This window comes from Chinchilla lanigera, unplaced genomic scaffold (genome assembly GCF_000276665.1).
Source record: "Chinchilla lanigera isolate Chin_1 unplaced genomic scaffold, ChiLan1.0 scaffold00018, whole genome shotgun sequence".
Lineage (NCBI taxonomy): Eukaryota > Metazoa > Chordata > Mammalia > Rodentia > Chinchillidae > Chinchilla > Chinchilla lanigera.
The window spans coordinates 6350614-6371861 of NW_004955419.1; the positions used below are offsets into that span (position 1 = coordinate 6350614).

General features: G+C 56.3%; 1 protein-coding gene across 5 annotated transcripts in view; it reads right to left on the reverse strand.

Annotated features, from left to right (window-relative positions):
• Dab2ip (DAB2 interacting protein) overlaps positions 1 to 21248 on the reverse strand; it is a 187183-nt gene that overhangs the window by 121177 nt on the left and 44758 nt on the right. For 2 of the 5 annotated variants that reach the window (XM_005382544.2, XM_005382543.2), the window contains exon 1: positions 2626 to 2885. The exons of 2 other annotated variants lie outside the window; for them this stretch is intronic. In XM_005382544.2, the coding sequence (XP_005382601.1) occupies positions 2626 to 2749 (124 nt within the window). In that variant the 5' untranslated portion in view covers positions 2750 to 2885. Of the gene's footprint in view, positions 1 to 2625; positions 2887 to 21248 lie in introns of those variants that run through there. One more of the 5 variants, XM_005382546.2, reaches the window with a different exon arrangement.

Here is a 21248-nt window from a genome sequence, read left to right on the forward strand (position 1 = left end):
TGGGCTCTCCTCAGCCTCAAGTGGAAGGTGCCCCTCGCCATCCAAAGGTACCTGCTTTACCCTGCCTCTAGTTATTATCAAGCTTTGTGCTCACCTGCAGGTCTCACTCTGTCTGCTCTTCAGACGTGGAAACTGAGGCCCAGAGAAAGGAAGAACCTGCAGGCACCGTCCCTAGTGGCAGCCATGGCAGGGACAAAGCCCTGCTCTCAGGTAAGCAGTGAGTCCCCCCCACTCAGAGGGGAATGGGGGTGCAGGGAGCAGGGAGCCTGCTGATCATCTCCTGATCCCTGCCACCAACTCCTGTCCTATTTCTGAGCATACACAGCCTGGGTTTCTGGTCATTTTCTTTCCTTGCTAATGGCAGAGGCCAGCAAGGGTGTGGGCAAGGGCCTGACCCAGGTTGGGGTGCTAGGCACCACCCCTTGCTATGGGGCCTGCTGCCTCCACCATGGGACCAAATCCCTAAAGCTCAAAGTCAGAAGGAACTAGCTCGAGCTGACAGGGTAGCAATCCCGGTAAGGCCTGACCTGGGCAGTGCTGGGAAAAGGCCAGTGCCGTGGGTTTAGGAGGAGGTGGTCTGTGGTGCGCAGGGGCCACTGCCTCCACCCCACACCCTGTGCTGCAGCTCAGACACTGCCCGGGACTCCCGGCACCAACAACCCCGCGCCCTCCCCGAGGCAGGATGACTTTATGTGCAACACCCAAGACCTTTTCCTCTTCCGCCTCTCTTCCCACGGACTGTTCCTTCTGTACAGAGAAAGAACAACAATTCACACTCAACTGTGGCCGGAGCCTCAGGCACAGGCTGCCAGCTCTCTGTGTACAGCGCTGTTGCCAATGACTTCCATTCATCACACCTGCTCCCTGAGGACTGAAGAGGTAACAGCTGGGGTTGAGGATTTAGCTCAGCGGCACAGCGCCTGCCTGGCAATTGCAAGGTCGTGAGTTCGATTCCCGGTACCGGAGGGGTCGGGGGAGAGGTAACAGTCAAAAGATGGTTTTCTGCAGAAGTGGAGCTTAAACCCAGACCTAAGTCAATCACGCCTTCTGCCAAGGGAGATACATCTTATGAGACGCAGTCCAAACATCACCTCCTCTGTGAAGCCTTCACGGATTTCCCAAGGTAGAACTTCTATTCTGGGGCAGTTTCCTACTCACTCCCAGCGGGCTGTGAACCCCTTCAAGGTTGAGACACAAAGCAGGGCTCCTGCACTTGGTGAGCCTGGGAGCTGGGGCTGAGAGGACAGCCTGACACATTGATCGTCCCCCGCCCAATCAGCTGAGCAGGAGGGGGAGTTCCTGTCCTCCCTGTGCCTCAACAGCCAAGGACGGAACCGGAAAGCAGGAAGGTCATGCAGGGCACTTCAGAGGGACAGGGCGGTGTGGCTGCAGGAGAGGCCCCTGATCCATGGGGTATCTGCACAACCTAGGCCTCAGGTCTCCCGGAGGGACCCCTGGGGCTGAAGCAGCCAGAGGCCTTTTCTGGAAAGGCAAGGTGGGGTGGATCACAAGCTCTGAGAAATCCACAAGAACTGGACTTCCAGCACAGTTCTGACACCTGTGCACACCATCGGCCTCAGTTTGAACTCCTCTGTGCACAGGGAACTCACTACTTCTTGAGGAAGCCCTATATACATGGCCGCTGAGCCCTAATGTGCGAAAAGTCTTCCCCGCTCTGGGGAGGGAAGCAAACCAGTGATTACTGCCTGCTACTTCACTGGCTCTCACGCTCAGAAGAGCGCGGAAATGCAGGGGCAACCAGGACCCTACCAGATGCCCTGCATGGCTGTTTGCTCAAACCACCATCCCTCTGCGACCCTGCAAAGGGCCAGCCTTCCCCCTCCCAAGATAACCTGACAGTACTCTGGTCGCACCCCACTGGCACCCTTAGTGGGCCAAGCCTCTTGGGGTTTCAGCCATCCCAGTGCCCCTTCCAAGGCTTCCACCTACCAGAGGGCCTTCCTCCCACCCGGCCAAGGAAGGAAGTCCAGGCCCCCACCAGGCCCACAGCAGCCCCTGGATCACAGCCTTTCCAGCTGAAGATCCTGTTACTCCAAAGAGAAAATGCTGTGCACACCTCCCCCTCCACCTTGTCCCATCGCCTGGGCTTGAAAGAGAAAGAACCCTTCTCAAGGATCACTCTAGGCGTCCTGAGCAGATCGCTGCAAGCCCCAGTCCTTCCCTGAAGTCCACCACCTGCCCCTCCACCCAAGAGGTGAGGGAGCTGCTAAGCCCTTGAAAGCGATGTCCAGAGGGCCGCTAAGCTCGAGAAGCCAGGGCAGAGAAGGCAAGGTGCAGGAAGCCAAGACCCGCTTAGACTACTTCATTGCCAGGCTGCTGGGTAAACTGAGGCACCATAGCATTAGGAGGTCTGATCTGCGGTGGAAGACAGGGAACCTGGATTCCAGCTCCCCTGTCTCTGCTCTGGGTGCGGGGAGACATTAGGGCCTCTGTTTCCCCAAGACCGAGGCAGAGGATGGGGGAGAAGGTGGAGCTGAGGGGTCAGGCAGACACAGAAAAGAGCTCCTCAGCCAGGAGGCCCCTGGGTCCTTGGGCCCCCAGGGCATCAGGTGGCGAAGTGGCGCTAGGAAGGGCCTACGGGCCTGGGGTCGGGGAGATGCCTACCCCTGGCAGGCCGGGTCCGGCTGCGGGAGCGGCTCCTCTGTCGCTGCAGCCGGGGCCGCCTCAGCAGCCGGTAGTAGTAGGAGGACCTCCCGGTGCTCTTCCTGGCGTTGCCGCCCGCGGACATGCTGCCGCCCGCCGGGCACCGGGCCGGGCCTGGGCGCGCTCACACGGGCCCCATCGGCCGCTCCGGACAGCCCGGCGGGGGCCCCGCGCTCTCCTGCGCTCCTCCGCGGTGCGGTGGCCGCGGAAGCCGGGCTGCCCCACAAAGTCGCCCAAACTCCTCCCCCGCCTCCCCGCCCCGCCCCTGAGCAGCCGGCCCCGCGGCGGGGACCTGGGACCGGGAGGCCGGGCTGGCACCGGCCCGAAAAGTCAGTACGGGAGAAATCCCGGCCTGGAGTCGACGGGGCGAGGCGACCCGGAGTGCCCCCGACCCCAGGCGGGACCACCAAGAGGATCCTGTCCCCCAGGCCCGCGCCTGAGAGCTCTCTGTCCGACCTCGAGGCGCACGCGGTACCTCATCCGGCAGGCGGGAGTGCGCGGGGGCACCTGCATGTGCGCGTCCCGAGGCCTGGCCAGCAAGGTGCTGCAGGAACGGTCACCTGCAACTGGGATCCCCGCGGACCCCTACACCCCCAAGCTCCCTGGGGGAAAAACAAAGGCAGTGCCCGCGCACAGCCCCGCGGGCCGGCCCAGTCGGGTGGGGTGGAATGCCTCCACCTTCCCTCAGGATACTGGACTATTCTTGACGTTTTAAAGACGTCCCGTTTGATCCAAACATTATTATACTCCTAAGATGATGCCATGTATTTATTTCAGGCACACGCAAAGTAGAGACTGTAATGAGCCCTGTGCATCTGGACAGCCTTGCCAAACGGAGACATTCTGCTCCTTTTGATCCAGACACTTCCCCAAATAAATCTCCGCATACCCATGACTTCCTCCTCCCATTAGACGTTTCCAGCCGCTCTGGCAGGCCTGGGGCAGAGCAGCGCAACTTCTGCCCCACTGCAGGAACCAGAAACGGTGCCTGCGAAAAGGGAAAGTGCCAGCTTCTCCATTACACCCCTGACAAGCTTTCTCCGAGGCACTCACTCCCCAGCTCAAGAACTTTCCGTGGTTCCCAGAGAATAACGGCTACAAACCCCAACATCCTTCTCTGATATGAGGAGCTCCAAAAATGTGCCTCCCCTCAAGCACCCTTGCCTCACCTCTACAGCTTCCGCTATGCCTCACTTCTTGCTCTGTGCCAAGCAGCGCCGGCCCTCCTGCCTCCTTTTTTTCACTGGGTCTCAGTCTATTCTTTCGGGCCACTGCCCTCCACCCTCCCTGAACGTCCTGATCCTCAGTGAGCTCCTTTGTCTTCAAAACAGCATTGATTTCTAAATTATTCCGATAACCACCTACCTGAGCTCCATTCCCTCAAGCACAGGAAGGGAAACTGAGGCCCCGACAGGGTGTCTGTCTCCCTTCAGCCACCTACAGAAAGTGACACAGGCAAGGCATCTTAGGCTGGAGCTGCCAGTCTGCTATTTAGAGGCTTGGAGTGGGTCAGTCACATCCAGCGCAGGAGGAGGCCTGGGTGTCTCCCTCCAGAACAGCTAGAAAGGTGGGCTCCAGAAGGGGCAAGCAGGAATCCAGGCCAGGTTTTGCTCCTCACAGGGGAAGCCCCCTCCTAGGCTCCTCAGCCTGGAGCGAGGGCCCCCAGGTCAGGAGGAGCAGGATCGCAATTAGAAGCCTGGTGCCTTCCCAGGAGGGGGGGTGCAAGGGTATTGCTCCTCCAAATGCAGTCTGAGGCCTCCAACGCCCTCCACTCCCCCAACCCTGTCCCAGAGAAGATGGAAAACATCAGTGCCTCAGGACACCCTTAGCTCTGGGTTAAGCAAGCTCCAAGTCTTCCTGGGAAGGGCTTGCACCCTTAGCTCAATTCCAAGCCAAACTGTGGGCTTTCTTGTAGGCACTGTCCTGTAGCCAAAACCCCAGAAGGCAGCTGCACACCTACTGCACCGGTGGGTGCAGAGAGGACCCCCACACCGCTGTACCTTGGCACTCCCAGGGATGAATAATGTCCACAGCCAGGTCCACCAGTTTTAGGAGTGGAGAGACCCCCAGGCAGTCCAGCACAGTGTGGGGACAATAATTCTGCTCCCGGGGCCTGGAGTTCAGCTGGCCCAGTTTGCTTCCTAAAGCAGGAATCTCCTGCTCCCTTGGAACAGGAGGCTCACCGCTACCTCGGTGGGGGGGTGGGGGTGGATAACGGGTCTTGGGGGTGTGGATGTACGGAAGGGAAGAGGAGGAAGAGCCCAGGCTCAGGAGCTCCTCTGTAAACACTTGGGTTCCATAGCCTGGCCTCTCCTAAGTCCTTCTCCATGGCTCAGTTTCTTTGCCTACAAGGAGAGGATATGGACCCCAGCCTGTCCCTTGGAGGGAAGAGGGTCAGTGAGTGAATGGAAGAAGTTCCTGCACTCCTGGCCTTCGAACAGGAGTGGCCATTGCCACCATCGTGCTGAGCATCTCCATGGGCCAAGGTGTGGGGGGTTCTGGGGTGCTGAGCAGCAAGAGGACAGGGAGAACGCCAAGAGAAAAGAGAAGCAGCCTTGGTGCCCTGTTCCTCTTCCGGGCCCGGAACCCTGGAGCGGGCAGCTAGACAAAAGGCTGCTCCCTGCGCCCCTGCTGAGCATCTGGAATCAATCCTGCTGTGGAGTAAGCCACTCCCCTCTGCCACCCCAGCTCTGCCTGAGAACAGGAACCCCGTGGCCTCCTCCCTCAGAACAAGAGCAGCTCCCCATCTGGAGACAGCCTAGGCTGGGGGAGGGGCTCCTGAAAATGCTCCCTGTGACAGACAGACAGACCCCCTCCCACCCACGGAGGAAGCTCGCTCGCCAATTGCCTCAGACAGAATCAGCTCCCTGGCCCTGCTAACGTGATCCATGACCCTCAGTGGGCCTGTGAGCTAAGTCTGGGCTTGTTTTCCCACCTAGCCCACCTCCAGAGAAGCCCCCAGCAGAGGCCCAGCTCCTAGCTTTCCCTGGGCTGCTTAGGATAGGGGTCAAGGCTGCAGCCTCAAAGTCACCCCTGCTCATGAAACTGGCATATTGCTGAGGTTCCCCCGACTCTGGAAAACTCCGATTGATTTAGGGAGTCTGGATGGGGCCTGGAAGGTGCAAATTTAGTAAGTGCCAGGCAGGGAACTAGGGCTCCACAAATCAGATCTCACCACACTGCACGGCCTTCACCCTCGCTCTAAAGTCTCAAAGGTAATCTCCCAAAGGACCACACTGTCACACAGCACCCTGCTCCAGCCTCCAAAGGGTCTTTCCCACCTCAACCTTCGCCTGTTACTAAAGCAGCTGCCACCAAGCTCTAGGGGAAACAAGGGAGAGAGCTACCGGAAAAATTCCCCTGTGCAGAAAACCTACAGTGTAACAGGAGAATTACACTGGGATGGGAAGGAGGTGGAGTGGCTTTGGAGCTAGGCTGAAATTCCAAGTACACTGTGGGCCTAGCCAGGGCCAAGACAAGCGGGTACCATGTAGTCCTGAGCTTCACCGGAGTGTCAGGTTTGAAGCTGGTGAGGAAGGAAGAAAAACAGCACATTGCCAAAATTACCTTTGAAAAGCCCTAATTTGCCCATAAAGCAGTGTTTCCTCAAGAGATGGGCAGATCATCTACTTCTTCAGCTGTGCACACGGCAAAGGGCTTGGCCTTCATCAAAGGACCATTTTGTGCAGGAGAGAAACATCACCATCAACAACCAGGTATTGGGGCTGGGGATTTAGCTCAGTGGCAAAGCGCCTGCCTGGCAAGCGCAAGGTCATGAGTTCAGTTCCCGGTACCGGAGAAAAACCAAAAAAAAAAAAAAACAACCAGGTATCTTCAGCCACTAGATTCACCCAGGGAGGAGAGACGCTCACTCCTGGAGGAGCCACTGAGATCTAAGACTGCCAGACCCTGCAGGGTCAGGAGCTTGACCTCGGCTTGTTTGCATGTGGAGGGTGGATTTAATGCTGATGATGGTAGCTGAACTGCGTATTGCATGCTCCGTGGACCAGATCCCGCTCGCCACATTCCCCACACACAACACCTCATTTAATTTCATGACAGTTCTAGCAGGCAGATGGTTCTTTCTTTTTGCAAAAATATTGGAGACAGAGGGAGGGTGCGTTCCCTTAAGTCACAGAGCTTGTGCTGGGAGTTAGGATTCGAACCCAGGGCACTGGAAAGGGCACAGGTCACAAGGCTGAGCAGGACTAAAGCTGGGGTGGGGGAGGGGCAACAGTCTAGAACTTCCCTTAAGAGCTGACTTTGTCAAAGGACAGGAGGAGGTTAGGGGGGACCTGACAGGGGAAGTGAGCCCACACAATGGGTGTCTGGAGCGCTCAGACCTGTCAGGTTTCCTGTCTGGACGAGGGTGGGCGGCAGTGACCGGGGAAGTCTCCAGCGAGGCAGCCCTGCACACATCCGCCTCCCAGGCGGGTCTACATCTCCACGTACACACAGCCCGGGAAAGGGCGTGAATGGGGGTTCTGGGCACTCGTAGTGAAGGTCACAGTCTCTGGCCCCGGAGGTGGCCTGTCTGGCAGGCAATGACGGCTTCCTGTAGCCACAGTCTATCCGGGAATGAGGCCGGACCAGGAGCTGGATTTCACTGGGTAGGTGGGGAGACTGGAGCCCAGGTCGCCCTACTCCGTGGAGGGCCCAGTGAGGTCACGCTCAAGCAATCGAGGCCAGCCAATCATCCACGACCCCAACCCCCTCCTCCCAAAACCAACTACAAATTCAATGACAGCCTTTGCAGGAAATGGCCAAGGCAGGGCTAAGATGACCCCAGGCTTGAACGGCTCTGCCCCTCTCAACACGGGTGGAACCAGGGGACCAATCAAGCGTGGACATTGGAACACACACACAAAGGAGCTCAGGGAGTGTAGAGTGCTTTTTAAAAAAGCCACCTGACCCTGAGCTGGTGGGGTGGAGCCCCGGGGAGAGGCCAGGGCTTTAAGGAGGTAGAAGGTAAATCAGGGCGCAGCAGGGTGGGGAGCAGCGCGGGTATCTCTGAGCAGCAGTTTCTACACACTAAGTGGAGATGGGGCAGCTCTGCAAGGTTCCATTCAGAGCTACTAATGTCCACCGGCCCCAACCCACTTATGTACCCCTCTTGTCCTCCAGAAGGCCAGAAAAAAGGACAAATGTCACAAAGTCCTGGAACGGCAGAGGTAGATGGAACCATGAGAGTGATCAATGGCTCTGGGGACACTGAGGCCCCACAGGACAAGCCCTCACTGGAGGCCTGGCCAAGTCACAGCAAGCAGGGACTCCGTGTCACTCCCCAGTCTCTGAGGGGTGCCTGCCCCCCTGCCCTGGACAGACCAGTCAAGGTAGGGCAGCATCGCCCACTGAAGATGCGGAGGGTGGGACACCCCATAAGGCCACCCGTGGGAGTGGGGCCAGGCCGGTCTCCACCTGGGGACAGGAATGCAGCTGCCTAGGCCAGCTCTCCCTTCAGTGGCCCAGATCGCTCCTTCCAGAATGTCTGCCGCCCCACACTCGGGGCTCCCGTCCTATGTCCCGGGGGAGGTTAGAGCCCACTCCACAGCCCCTGCCTGCCCTTTCTTGCTCCCCCTACCCCAGCAGCCTGCATTTCAGCCCAGATGGCCAGGCCCGGAGCCACTCTCTCCCTGGACTTCCTCTCCCTGCCCTGACCCAGAAACACTGCCAAGCTCCAGGTGGACCCCGGGCCCCAGCCAGGCCACTCCCCACCCCCACCTTCTCCGGGCCCAGCTGGGGCGGAGGCCCAGGGTCTCTGGGCTTCTTCCTCCCTGTCTAGTTATGGGCCCAGATGGCTGCACACCCGCTGGGCGGCCAGGAGAGGTGACATATGGTCCCAGTGTGAGGTCAGAGAGCCCCCTCCCTTCGCAGGCAGACCTGCCTGGTCATCTGTGAACCATTTCGTGACTGGCACTGGCCTGGATTCCAGAGGGAGGAGCCTCCCTCAGCCCCTGCGGGGGCCTTGGAGGAAGACAGCTGAACCAGCCTCATAGCCGGGCCCTAGGAAGCCAGCCACCATGGAGACGGGGAGCTGACAGGCATGGGTATGGAGTGAGGAGCCCTTCTCAGCTGTGTGACCCCAGATCTGTGCCTTCACCTCTCTATGCCTCCCTCCCGCAAGAGAAGGACGGGCATAACAATATTTACACTGTGCGTGCCATGGGAGAGTGAAGGGCATAGTGGACAGAAGCCTTGGGTGTATGCTGGCCAGCATCTGTCCCTCTGGGCTATTTCTTTTCTCAGCACTGGTCAGTTCAGTCCCCACTCCAGAGCAGTCTCAGGACTGACAGGGAGAGATGGTGACTGTATCAGAAAAAAAGTGGCTGAGACTCTGGTCTGGAAAGAATTGGGACTGGGGAGAAGTTCTGGAAGATTGCCTGGGAAGGAGTCACTGGCCTTGCTCTAGAAGACTGAGTAGGAGTTCACTGGGTAGAGAGCAGAGTATATTCCTTGAGGGAAAGACAGCATGAGCAAAGATCCTGTGGTAGAAGCCAGCAAAGTATGTGTTAGGGATAGAATGCAGAGTTGTGAGGCTGGAGCAAAGGATGAGGTGGGGACAAGAGAGCAGGCTACCTGCAGGTGTGAGGGATGAAATCCAAGCCAGGCTGCGGCCCGGGGAGCCCCACCAAAAGTGGAGAAGGGAAACAGTAGGGAGAGTGCCTGACAGTAAGCAGAGCTTGAGGCTCCAAACTGCCCGTGTGAGTGGGTAGCCTGGAACAATCCCAGCCGCTCTCTGATCCTCAGTCTGCAACCGTGGAAGGAGGGGCTGGCTCCCTGCGGCAGGCCTCCAGGTGTCCCTGAATGACACTGGGTGCATTCAGACAGATTCCAGGACCTGCTCCCAGCACCCTCAATCCAAATGGGGCTGGGGACAAAACCAAGGAATCATTTGTTTTGCTTAACAGTACTGAGAACTGAACCCAGGGCCTTACCCCTAAGCTAAATCCCCAGCCCTTGACTTCTTTTTTGACACAGGGTCACTAAGTTGCCCAGGCTGACTTCAAACTCACCACCCTCCTGTCTCAGCCTCCTGAGCACTGGGATTACAGGCGCATGCCACCATGCCCAGCTAACGATTTATATTCTTAAAAGAACTTGGTAGCACATACTGTGCAAAGCAGTGCGAGGGCTAAGCCACCTCAGACCTCAGCTGAATACTTCTAATCTTGAGCAAGCCAAAGGGGCTTTGTGTTTGACCCTCCTTCCCCTCGTTCACTTCAACCTCAGATGAGGCCTCGGCTCACACCCCACACCTTCCCAGGCCTTCCCCAGCCAGCTCCGCAGGTACCTTTGCCCCAGTCTCCCCGGGGTATCCCACTGCCCTGTTTTATTTTCTCCACCTTACCAGCCCCTCCTGAGACCATCTTATCTGTGTATTCAGATGTTTGCAGATTGCCTCCCCCAAACTTTAATAAGGGCGGGGACCTTGCTAGTCCTGCTCACAGCAGAATGAGGTAAAGGCACGGGCCTGGGCTCAAAGTCCCCATTCTTTTTCAAGAAGGGCAGCTGTGAGATCAGGGGTGAACGGCTTTGTCCCTCTGGCTCTTGGCTTTCCTTCACGTGACATGTTGAAGTCGAGCAAATGTTTTTTGGTTCTCACACGGCAGCCTGGGCTGGGGTCAGAAGGCCAGGGTGCCATTCCGGAGTCTATTCAGGAGTCGGCACTCAGGGAATAAACGAATGGATTCGTAAATGCCTTTGCTGTTTGCCTTTGAACAAATCTCCCATGCACAGCCTCAGCCTTTCCTCCAAGAAAATGGGTTTGGCCTGGGTGCTCTTTCAGGACCTTGTGCACAGACACAGAGCTTCTGCGCTCAGCCCAGAATATAAGTGGAAGCCACAGAAGGTGTCAGGGGAGGGGCAGGCATTGCGGGAGCCAGGGAACCCCAAGCACCCCACAGCGGGCACCCTAAGGCCATGCAGGTGGGAATCAAATGAAGCTTCTGCCACCTTCACCTTCACTCTTCCCCTGGGCAGTGAGAACAATGAGGCCCTGCTCCTGTCCTGGGAACAGCATTTGTCTGGAAATTCTACCAGGGGGAGAAGGAAGGGCTGGGGCGCTACAATTTCTGTGCCTGCTCAGACAGGAAGTAGCTTTAAGTTTGGGGCCAAGGAAAACAAGTTCAAGGTTATCCTGGAAATCAGCATCCCCCAGTCAGTAGGGGCTTGCGCATTCCCCTAGATGAAGCTCTCCTGGTGATTAATGATTAACATAGATGGCATACAAAGGGGGGATGGTCCCAGACCACAGACAAAAGACATATGAGGAAGCAAAATTTGCTCAGCCGCTTCTGGCATACCTTTGGTGATGGGGAACTCACTACCATACCAGTCTCTTTCCTTGGAAAGGCTGGAAGTAAAGCTATGTTCCCACAACTAGAATTGCAGAAGGCCTTCTTGAGAGATCAGGTGGTCAGTCCAGAGGGCTCAGGACCTTCCCAGAGTCACTTGGGCACCTGAAGTCCTCCCGCAGGTCCCGAAAGTAAGGGAAGCTATTGCAGATCTGGTTAGGAGAAGCCAAGGGGGAAGCTGGGGCTGGAATTTGGGGTTCCGGCCCACCCCATGTCTTTCCTGACTGTAATGCTGGGGTTGGGGACCAATCTCTGGCTGACCCATGTTGGAAAGCCCAGAAGCCGGGCGCAGCCCTGAAATGGTCCTAGACCCACGAAGACCCTGGGGAGGCAGCCTGAGACACAGAGGCAAGAACACAGCCTCTTGGGCACCATGACCCTTTCTTCTTCCCGGAAGCCTGTGCTTCACAAGCTGGAAAGTAGCTTCAGACAGGCATTCCCTGACCTCGAGTTCATTGTGTCCTCCTGATGCCCTTCTGTCACTTACATGGCTTCCAGCCAAACACAGACCCTCCTCCTCTCCCATCCATCCCCAGCAGCGCACTTCCAGGGCTCACACAGCAGCCTGGAAACAGCAGCAGGCATGGCCAGTGCTGCCCCCTGCCGGGCTGAAGCACCTTAGGACAAAATCCACCATGGGTAGCACGGCTCAGGCTGGGGAGCCTCAGCCCACAGGTTCAAGGTCTCCTGGGGTTATGTCCAAGAGGACTCCTGGGTGGCACAGCATTGGGCCTCAGTCTGTTGAGTGCCTTGGGCAAGTGTCCCCGACTCCCTCCAGGTCCCTGACCCCCAGTACAAAGAAGGTGATAGCCCAGAACCTCCATTCTCAGACTTTCAGTATCTCAGACGTGAAAATGCACTAAAATGCAGATGCTCAGGTCTATTTTGGAGTGTCGGATTTTGGCAGCCTGGGAAACAGCCCAGAAGCCTGCATTTTTACATAGCTGGAGGTGGACCCAGAGGTGATTATTTTTCCTTTTATTGGGCGGTGCAGGGGGTTGAATCCACATCTCCAACCTCCCCCCTTTTCTAAATTTTTATTTGAGTGGGGGTGGTGCCAAGTTACCTAGGCTGGCCTCGAACTTGTGATCCTCCTGCTTCAGCCTCCAGAGTAGCTGGGATTACAGGTGTGTACTACCACGCCCAGCTCGAGGTGCTTTTGAAGCAGGTCATCTGTGGGCCGCACTGAGCAGCGCTGGCCCTCCTGTGGCTCTCTTAAGGTCTGTGTGGAGCCTCCAACAGAGGCTTGAATCTGTAGTTTCCAAACTGCTATAGGCATGCAGGGTTTCTAAACCACAAAGCAAGGAAAAACTAAGGGCCGGAGATGCAGTTTGCATCCCTCAGCTACCGCCTCTCTCCCCAGGCTCCCCAAATATGGTCTGGATTCCGGGGTCCGGCGGGTCAACTCAGGCTGGGCAGCAGCTCTGACTGGCACCCTTTGTCTGTCTCTATGCCCTCTGACTCTACCAGGTCCTGGTTTGATTAAAATATCCTCTTACAGCTCCAATACGCATGGTGTCCCCTTACAGGGCTGAGAGGGACAGAGTCCCAACTGAAAGGACACTGCCAGCTGGCCCAGTGTTCTGGTCACCCTCAGGAACCGGGCAGGGAGCTTAGAGAACCTTCACTTGAAGGGCTTAGCCTGACCTGCAGGAGAAACCGAGGCACAGAGAGGGGAAAGCTTTGCCCAAGGTCGGACGTGCACACTTACCCAAAACTGTTCACTCACTGCCAGGCAGCGTTAATTCAGTGAGTGTTTTTTTGGGTTTTTTGTTTGTCTGTTTGTTTTTGTTTTTTGCAGCAATGAGGATTGAACCTGGGGCCTTCAGACTGAGTGAGGTACATTCCCAGCCCTTTTTTAATCCTGGTTTATTTGTTTTTTATTTTAATAGACAGGGTCTTGCTAAATTGCTAAGTTGCCCAGGCTGAGCTGGAACTTGAGATCCTCCTGCCTCATCTTCCCAGAGCACTGGGATTTCAGGCACTCACTGCCATACCTGGCTTAGTGAGTCTTCATAAGGATGTAAGAGGTAGGCCCTGGGACTCTCTCTGGTTACAAACCACAGTGCTGATGAGTAGCCAGGACTCAATTCCCTACAGCCTGGCTCCTGCTGGTCACCTTTACAGACTCCTTTGCAAAGGCCTAGACAACAAAGTTATTTGCATGAAGGTGTCCCGGAGCAATGAGGCTAGCAGGCTTGGCTTCCCGTCAGAGCCCAGGGTGGTGGTCAGTGGACGTCTCTGTCACCACTTTACCTAATTCCTACCCCTGCCCCTTCCCCAGCGCCATCACTTCCCTCCTGCACGACTCTGCCCTCACCATTCCCATCTCTGGGACGCAGGGCACAAGGAGGCTTCCTGGACTCTGAATCTTGCGAGTTTCAACTTCTAGCTTGTGTCTGTCTACCAATCTCTCTCCATCTTTACTGATATCCCTCAGGGCCAGGGGACTCCCACACTGTCTAACTGACCCCCTGCATCCTCTCTGATCTCCAGAGTCCACCCTCCACTAAACCACCAGCGTGGGGATTTGGAAAACAGCTCTTTGTCCCAGCCAGCCTGAGCCTGCTGGCCTTTGGACCCTTGTCCTGGCTCCCCTCTCCTAAGGCCCCTGGCCAACTCCCCCTCGCTCTCCCTTTCCAGAAAAGCCAGCCACTTCCTTTCCAAACTCCCCCGCTCCAGCCCCGCCCCCATCCTCGCCCCCACCCCCACCCCGTGCGTGCATCTATTTCTCCAAGCTCACTGCTTCTTTCTCCCATGGAACCCATGAATTGTGCAATGACAGATGCTTGCAATGATCACCTCACACCTGGCTCTCCTGGCACACTATGGTCTCGCTGATAGTCTGCTGGCTTAGTTTATAACCCTAGTGTCCACAGCTCCTGGAGTCACGGGGCAGCCGCCATTTAGGAGGAAGGTGGGTGTCGCTGTGGAGTACCCAGGACAGCGCTGTGCATTTGCATGTACTTGGGAGCCCCACCCCCACCCCGCCCCAGGTCCCAGGACATCATGAAGCCCTTGAGCTCTCCGCAAAACCAGGCCAGAGGCCTTCTGTCCACAGCTTAAACCAGTTACCCCCGCCCCCTCCTCCCAGGTTTCGGTGCTTCTCATTCAGTGATTTATGGCCCATCAAATAAATTCCCCCCATTATCTTTCACATGCAGCATGCTGCCTCGCTGCCATTTAATAATGCATTTGGCTCAGTGGGCCTCTCCCTGGAGAAATCGAAGGCTTGGCTCCAATTCGGAGCAGGCCCACAAGCCAGTGTGGGATTCAAGGCTCATTTCAGACCCATACCCTGAGCACGTCAGAGTCTCAGGCTCAGGGGCTACATGGGCGAGGGCCCAGCTGCTGTCACCTCCCTCCCTCCAGCATCGAGAACCAAGGCTGGGACATCCTGGTCATCACCAGGCTCCTACATGGGCAGTTCTAGGAACGGGTCAGAAACTCTGGACTCTCTTCCAACCAGCAAGGATGCCTCCTGGCCCTGCATACCCCAGGGATGCAAGTTCAGACACAGCAGCAGAGATTTTGAGGGTACCTGTAAGCCAGGCACTATGTCTAGTGCTGAACTTGAATTGTCTCATTGCGTCCTCACAATGACTTGCAGGCCAAAGTACCATTATACCCATTTTACAGATGGGGAAATCAAGTCTCAGAGAGAAGCAACTTCTCTAAGGTTATACTGGAAACAAATGGTGGCTCCCCAGGGACAGACAGGTGAGAAGGGTCTGGAGGCTCCATGCTGAGCTACCCACTCAAAAACAGGGTGCACAGGAGGCAGGGAAAGCTCTGGGTGCTAGGGTCCAGTAGCCTGGGAGTTGCTATCTCATATCTGGGGGTCCTCAGCTGTGTGATGTGGGGCAAGCTGGGTGTGAACTCCACATTCCAGATTATGAAGACTTTCCTCCCAGCACCATCATGCAACTTCAATGAAGCAACACATGGGCAGGTGCTAGGCAGACTGTCCAGTCCCAGGTCACATCATTCGTGCACAGTGGAACAGTGGAACCAAGACACCATCGTGCAAGGACCTGCACGGAAGCTCTGGCTGGTCTGGGCAGAAGTATGACCCAAGGCTCAGAGCCAGCTGACAGACCTGCTGAAATCTACACCAAAGATGAGGCTCTACCTCAGATCACAAGTGGCTGGTGCCAGATTCTCCTGCCCAGGCTAGGGGCCCTCAGAAGTCCAGTTCTCAGCACTGTCGGTGGGTCAGGCATAAAGTACCCCACCCAGCCTGGGCCAGGCCTCCCAGACCCCGCTCTTTCCCCCTGCCTCAGCTACCAGGTCTGCTCCCCTCCTCCCTTCTGCTTCTGAAAGTTTCTGCTTCCACTTTAGTTTCCGTGGCAACCACCTCTCTTCCTTTGATTGTTTCCCTCTTCTCAGTCATTTTGCCATCTTATGCTAAAGGAAGGGTAAGAATGGGTGGCACAGGGGGTCTGGCCAGGAGAAAGAGGACAGTGAGGGACAAGGCTGAGGGGTGGTATCTGGGCTGCAGCTAGGGAGCTGGTGACCTCAAAAGGCCTCCGGACAGGGACTGTCCTTGGGAGGGCTCTCAAATGTGGCTCTCCTGTACAGCACGACTGCTTGGCCCTGCAGGAGAGGCCCACGGCTTGGCTAGCCGGGTTCTGCAAGCTGGCTGGGACTAAACTGCTTCTCAGGGGCTGGGGATTTAGCTCAGTGGCAAAAGCGCCTGCCTGGCATGCGCAAGGTCGTGAGTTTGGTTCCCGGTACCGGAGAAAAACCAAAAAAAAAAAAAAAACAAAACAAAAAAAACAAAAACAAAAAAAAACTAAACTGCTTCTCGTTATCTTGTCTTCACACACAGGGAAGCCTATCCTATCTCCTTCAGGACATCCTTCCCTCCCCAAGGCCCAGCCCCAGAGCCCCCTTTATGCAGTCCTCATTAATGTCCCACCGCCTCCATCACCCGCCCAAGCTGCCTTCCTCTGTGTCCGCTCCTCCTCATCCTGACCTCTCTCTCGGAGGCCCTGGCTTTGCCTAAGGGAGAAGAGCACCTAAGGGAGAGGCCAGGACAGCAATTCCATGGGCCCAGCCTGGCACAACCGGCACACAGGAGGTCTGCAGGAGCAGCCCCAAGCCTGAGCACAGAGAGAGCAGGGTTCCCGTCTGGGTTCTACAGCCAGCCCGTCTTCAAGCCTTCACAAATTCGACTAGAACTCAGTGTTCCCTGGTGGTAAAATAAAGGCAGAACTCACTTCCTTGCAGGCTATTGAAGGCTGGAGATCTGAAAGAGCTTGGAAAATTCTGATGTGCTGTTTGGTGTCCAGGATTATTTTTAGGCGCTGAATTAGTGCCGGCTAACGAATGGCCCTAGGGCCTCCTTGACCCCCAGGTCTCATGGCTCTCTTCCTCCACCTGCTGACCTCAGGAGGCACTGTCTGCCTGCATCTGGCCAGTACCTCTGTAAGGCCCTGACCACAACCAGCCACAGTGCACGCACACACACACACACACACACACACACACACACACCACTGACAAGCCAGGGCCTGATGCTGGTTGCCTCATCCCAGGGGACTGGGGCGCCTCTGAGACTCAGCAGAGAGCAGCCCCGCCTGGTGAGGGTGGAGGTGAGGAAGAGCATCCCCCTTCCAGAGCTCATGCGGGGAAGGGCCACAGGGCTGTCCTCTGCTTCCTTCTGTCATCACCATCAGCTTCCCCTGAGGCTGGACCCCCAGGACACCCTTCCCTTGAGGCCCCAGCGCTCTCCTCAGTCAATGGTTACCATCAGGGTAGGGCAGTGCTCCTTTCTCTTTGGTGCTGACAGCGCCGGCAGCCTCAGACCGGCACGTCACCCTTCCAAACTGCTCACCCAGGCTGTACCTGCCCAGGCTTGTGCTAGGACGAGGCTGCCTTCCGTGCACAAGGGGATGCCAGGGCCACAGTGGCTCAGGGTGTGGCGCCTGTGTATGCTCAATGACCATTTTACCAACCCCCCAAACCTGCAGAATGAGGCAGCATTAGCAGGCCCAGAGAAAAAAGAGTAAGACGTGAAACACCAAGAAGATAAAATAACAACAGGGCCACAGTGGCCAGCCACGGCTTTGACTTCTTCACTTCCACTTCTTCACTTGTCAATAGCCCAGGATTCTCACCAGGGGCCTTAGGAAGCCAGGCTTTTTGACACCCACCCGGCAGTGCAGGAGTACACTTTCCAAGAGCTGGCCTTTGAAATGCATGCAAGTCCTCGCACGACACAGGAAAGGACACGATGTGGTCCCAACAGGGCTCCAATACAGTCCCTGTCCTCAGAGAACTGACACTCTGCTGGGATACAGGGATGCTCACATAAGGGACAAAGGAAGCATAGGGCAGGGAGAAATCAAGGAAGGCTTCCCAGCGGAGACCGTATCTGGCCCAGGCCTTTGAACAGGATTCCAACAGACAAAAAAGGTCTAGGACAGGAAGTGAAGCCACTGAGATTCAGCAGTAGTCTGGGCCCCAGAGCAAAGACCTAGCCTGGCCCCCCTTTGCCAGTGTCACAGGGCTGCACTACAGTGAGGGTTTGGGCTTGGAGGACACTGGCTTTAGGTCCCATTAGCCAGGCCTCTTAGGCTGGAGGGTGCTAAAGGGTCCTGAATGAGGCCACCTCCCTAGGCTACAGCCCTCGGGCTATGCCTGTCCTGGTCACTGCTGTCACAGAGCAGTGGACTAGAGTACCACAGGAGGGGCGAGCCCGCCAGGTCTTGAATGCCTACAGAAAACAGCCTCCTCGAATTCCCCCGTTCCGGGATTTCACACCACCCCAGCGGCAGCCAGGAAGTTCTTCCCCCTATCTAACCTACATCTCTCTTGCTGAAAGGTACACCCACCTTGCTGGAGTGGCAGGGGGAACAAAGCACAGAAGTGAAATGCCTCCTCACCAGGCGCTCTGTCTGCCGCAGAGGTGGGGGTGGGAGGGTGGGGACAGTCAGCGGGCAAAGACACAGCCCCGGCCGGCCGGGGAGCGTGTACAAGGCCCTCTTTGTGTGCACGATTAGTGCAGAGGCCTGGGGAGGGCCACGGGGATGTCCTCTCACTGGGCCTCCGAGGCTTCCCTGACCCAATTTAGAAACTGCGTTTATTGTATTGCTCATGTCAAACCTTCCCGATGAGGTCTCTATTCCCAGCGTGCTCATGAATTTTCCAGGGGTTTAATCGTACACAATCTGAGAGCGATTTATTAAGAAGATTAAACCCCCCAAATATGCTCCTGCATGCTCTACAAAACACGGCGAATTTATTCTCTGCCATCAGTGGGTTCCCCTTGCCCAGAGCAGCATGATCAGTCAACAGAGTTAAAGCGGGAGCCCCTGGTCCTGGGAGGGAGGGAAGACGCACAGCACGGGAGTGCCTGGGTGAGTGTGAGAGGTGTGGAGACCCAGGTCTCTGGGTTTCTGCCTCAGTGTGTGCAGGGCCCACAATGAACCTGTTCCCGCATGTCCTGGGTTCAAAGACCTGGCTTCATTCAGGGCCACCTTGCTTGGGGCGACCCTGCTCAGCAAGGTTTCCTGGCTTACTCATAGCAGGACACTGGTCTATGTTCTAAAAGCCCAGCCTCCTGCTCTGAGACTTGGAAACCAAACCGGAGCCCCTTATGTCATACGCTGAGCGCCCTCTCAGTCCCCACACCTGCTTGACACTAGGATCCCCTGGAAGGAAAGAACTGGGTTAGTTACCACAGGGGAGCTGGAAGGAAGGAGGTGGTCTGTCCAGACGCCAGCTGTAGAGCCCAGGCATGATGCTGACTTGGCCTCAGACTTGGCCTCTCTTCTCCCTGCATCCTTGTCCTGTCCAACAGGTCACCAGGATGTGTCTGCTTATCACAATAATAAACACAGGTACAACTATGGCGCACCTGTTCTTCCTCTGGACCGGGCACTGCGCTGAGCTCTAAATGTGGTGTCTCAACTCACCCCCAACAGCCTTGTGGAGCAGGTGCTGTTATCACCAGACCTCAGAGGAGGTTATACACCGGGGAGCATCGTCAGTGTACCTGCCCACTGCTTCTGCATGCTCTACAAAACATGGCAAAACGCTGCAGAGCCAGGTTCAAAGCCAGACACTCTGTCCCTAGCACCTGAGGTCTGAGCCTTCTGGAACTTCCACCTCGCTCCACAGCACAGGCCAAGCTTCCCTTTCCTCCCTTCCCATCCACCCTCCATACTGTCTCCCTACCTTCCGGTTGAGACCGCCTCTTGCCAGTGCACCATGCCCTCAGCCTCTGGCATCCCTTCCTTTGCTCAGTCTGGTCCTTCTGCTTTTCCCCAGGTCACTTAGTTCAAAATCCTCAAGGCCCAAGCCCAATGCCTCCTCTTCCACAAAGCCTTCCCAGGGTCGCCAGTAAGGTCCTAGAGCGAAAGGGATACCTCCCTCGGGCAGCGCAGGGTCTTGCTGTCCTCTTGTATCATTCCCCTCCTCCCCACCCCCTGGAGTTCTTGGAGGCAGGGTCCGAGCTCATGAGAACAGGAGACCTCAGTGTAGGTGGCAAAAGCAGCCCGAGGGCCCAGCTTCAAGGGCCCCACCCTGGGCCTTAACAGGGCCTTAACAGGACCGTGTTACCTCTTCCGCGCCATGGACCCTTGTGGCCTCTGATGCGGCCTAAGGACTCCTTTTCAGAAAATCCTTTTTAAATGCATAAAAGAAAATGCCCAGGATTACAAAGGAAACCAATTACACTGAAATATGGTTATCAAAATACTTTTTTTAAAAATGCCAGAGCAATATATGGGCTTTTTAATTAATGCCTTAAATAACAAGATCTAGGTCTAATAACTACTGTCATTTTGAACAAAAATGTTATTTCACGATATCTACAACCACTCTCCTGTAACATGAGAGCTTCAGTGATCTCTATGATTTCTACAGTGTCGTCCAACAGTTAGTGCCCCTGCAGTGGATCACCTGCATTTGGAACAGAAGGAATTACAACCTGTAATAGTCATTACAGATTAGTGAAAATAAAGGTGGGATATGTATTTTTTTTTTCCCTTCAAATTTGTAGCACTCTAGATTTCACCCAGGGACTCTGCGGGGTAAAAGCCTCCCAGTGACAGCCGGGGGTCAAAGGGAAAAACACAGAGTTTGTCCTGGAACCGCGGGCCGTGTGCTGGCTAATGGACTGACCTGGAAGCCTCCATCTCCAGCCACTTGCACAGTCACTGGAATCAACCCCATGCCCGTGGTGGGGCTGTTCCAATAGACCCCAGAGCCCCTCTGTAGCTCTGGCTTGGCAGAGGCCCCTGAGAACGATCCCTCAGAACCGCTGTGTCTGACAGTCCCTGCCGCCACCCCAGGAACTTGTTTTATGTCCCGAAAGAGCAGGGCTGACAGGGAATAAATCGCCAAGGAAGACAGGAGTGGACTCCGACTGTCTGCCCAGCGCTCGCCCAGCCACCCCGCTGTACCCACTGCCGCCTGTTCTCTGGGAGAAATGAAAGCACCATTAATTACCCAGGAAGAAAGGGCGCCATGAGGACGCACCCGAGCACTACATAGGGAGATGCATCTGGCCACAGTTCTGATCCAGACACCAAGCCACTCCACCTGGTTGTAAGCCCTCGCCTTCTTGCCATCAGTGGGCCAGGATCTCCTCCCCCCTGGTGCCCAGGGCTGCCATCCGAGTGGGTCCCCCCAAAGCTTCCACCTGTATGCTGTCCCTGAGTGGAGTGCTCTTCGCAGACAGGGCCCAGGACGCACGCCCCAGGAGGGAGGATCTGAGAAACAAGGGAAATCTATGTGCTGTCGCTGTCCCCTTCACCAGCAGTACCTCGAGTCCACTGCTGAGTCCTAAGGACTCCACTCTGGAAGTGTCTCTGGCCTCTCCCACACCCCACAACCAATGCTAGCTGTCACCTCAGGCCCAGGGAAATGCACCAACATTTCTGGAATCTTTTCCTCATCACCCACCACCACCGCTCCCCCAGCCTGACCCAGGTACCCCGCAGGGGCTCTTTCAAGCGTGGAAGAAATCTTGCCAGCAGTTGAAGAGGGGACCCCCTGGCACAATGCCGATGCCCATCTTCCAATGGCAGGGAGCAACTGCATTGCAGTAATGCCCTGAACTCTGAGGAACCCACAGCCAGCGTCTCTACCCAGCTGGAGGCACAGAGTCAGCAGACCCTTTGCACCCACATGGGCTGGAGCAGGGCAGAGAGAAGGGCCAGGCTGGAGTTCAAAGCCCAGACATGACTTTGTCCACAGGCTTCTTCTCCAACTACTGCA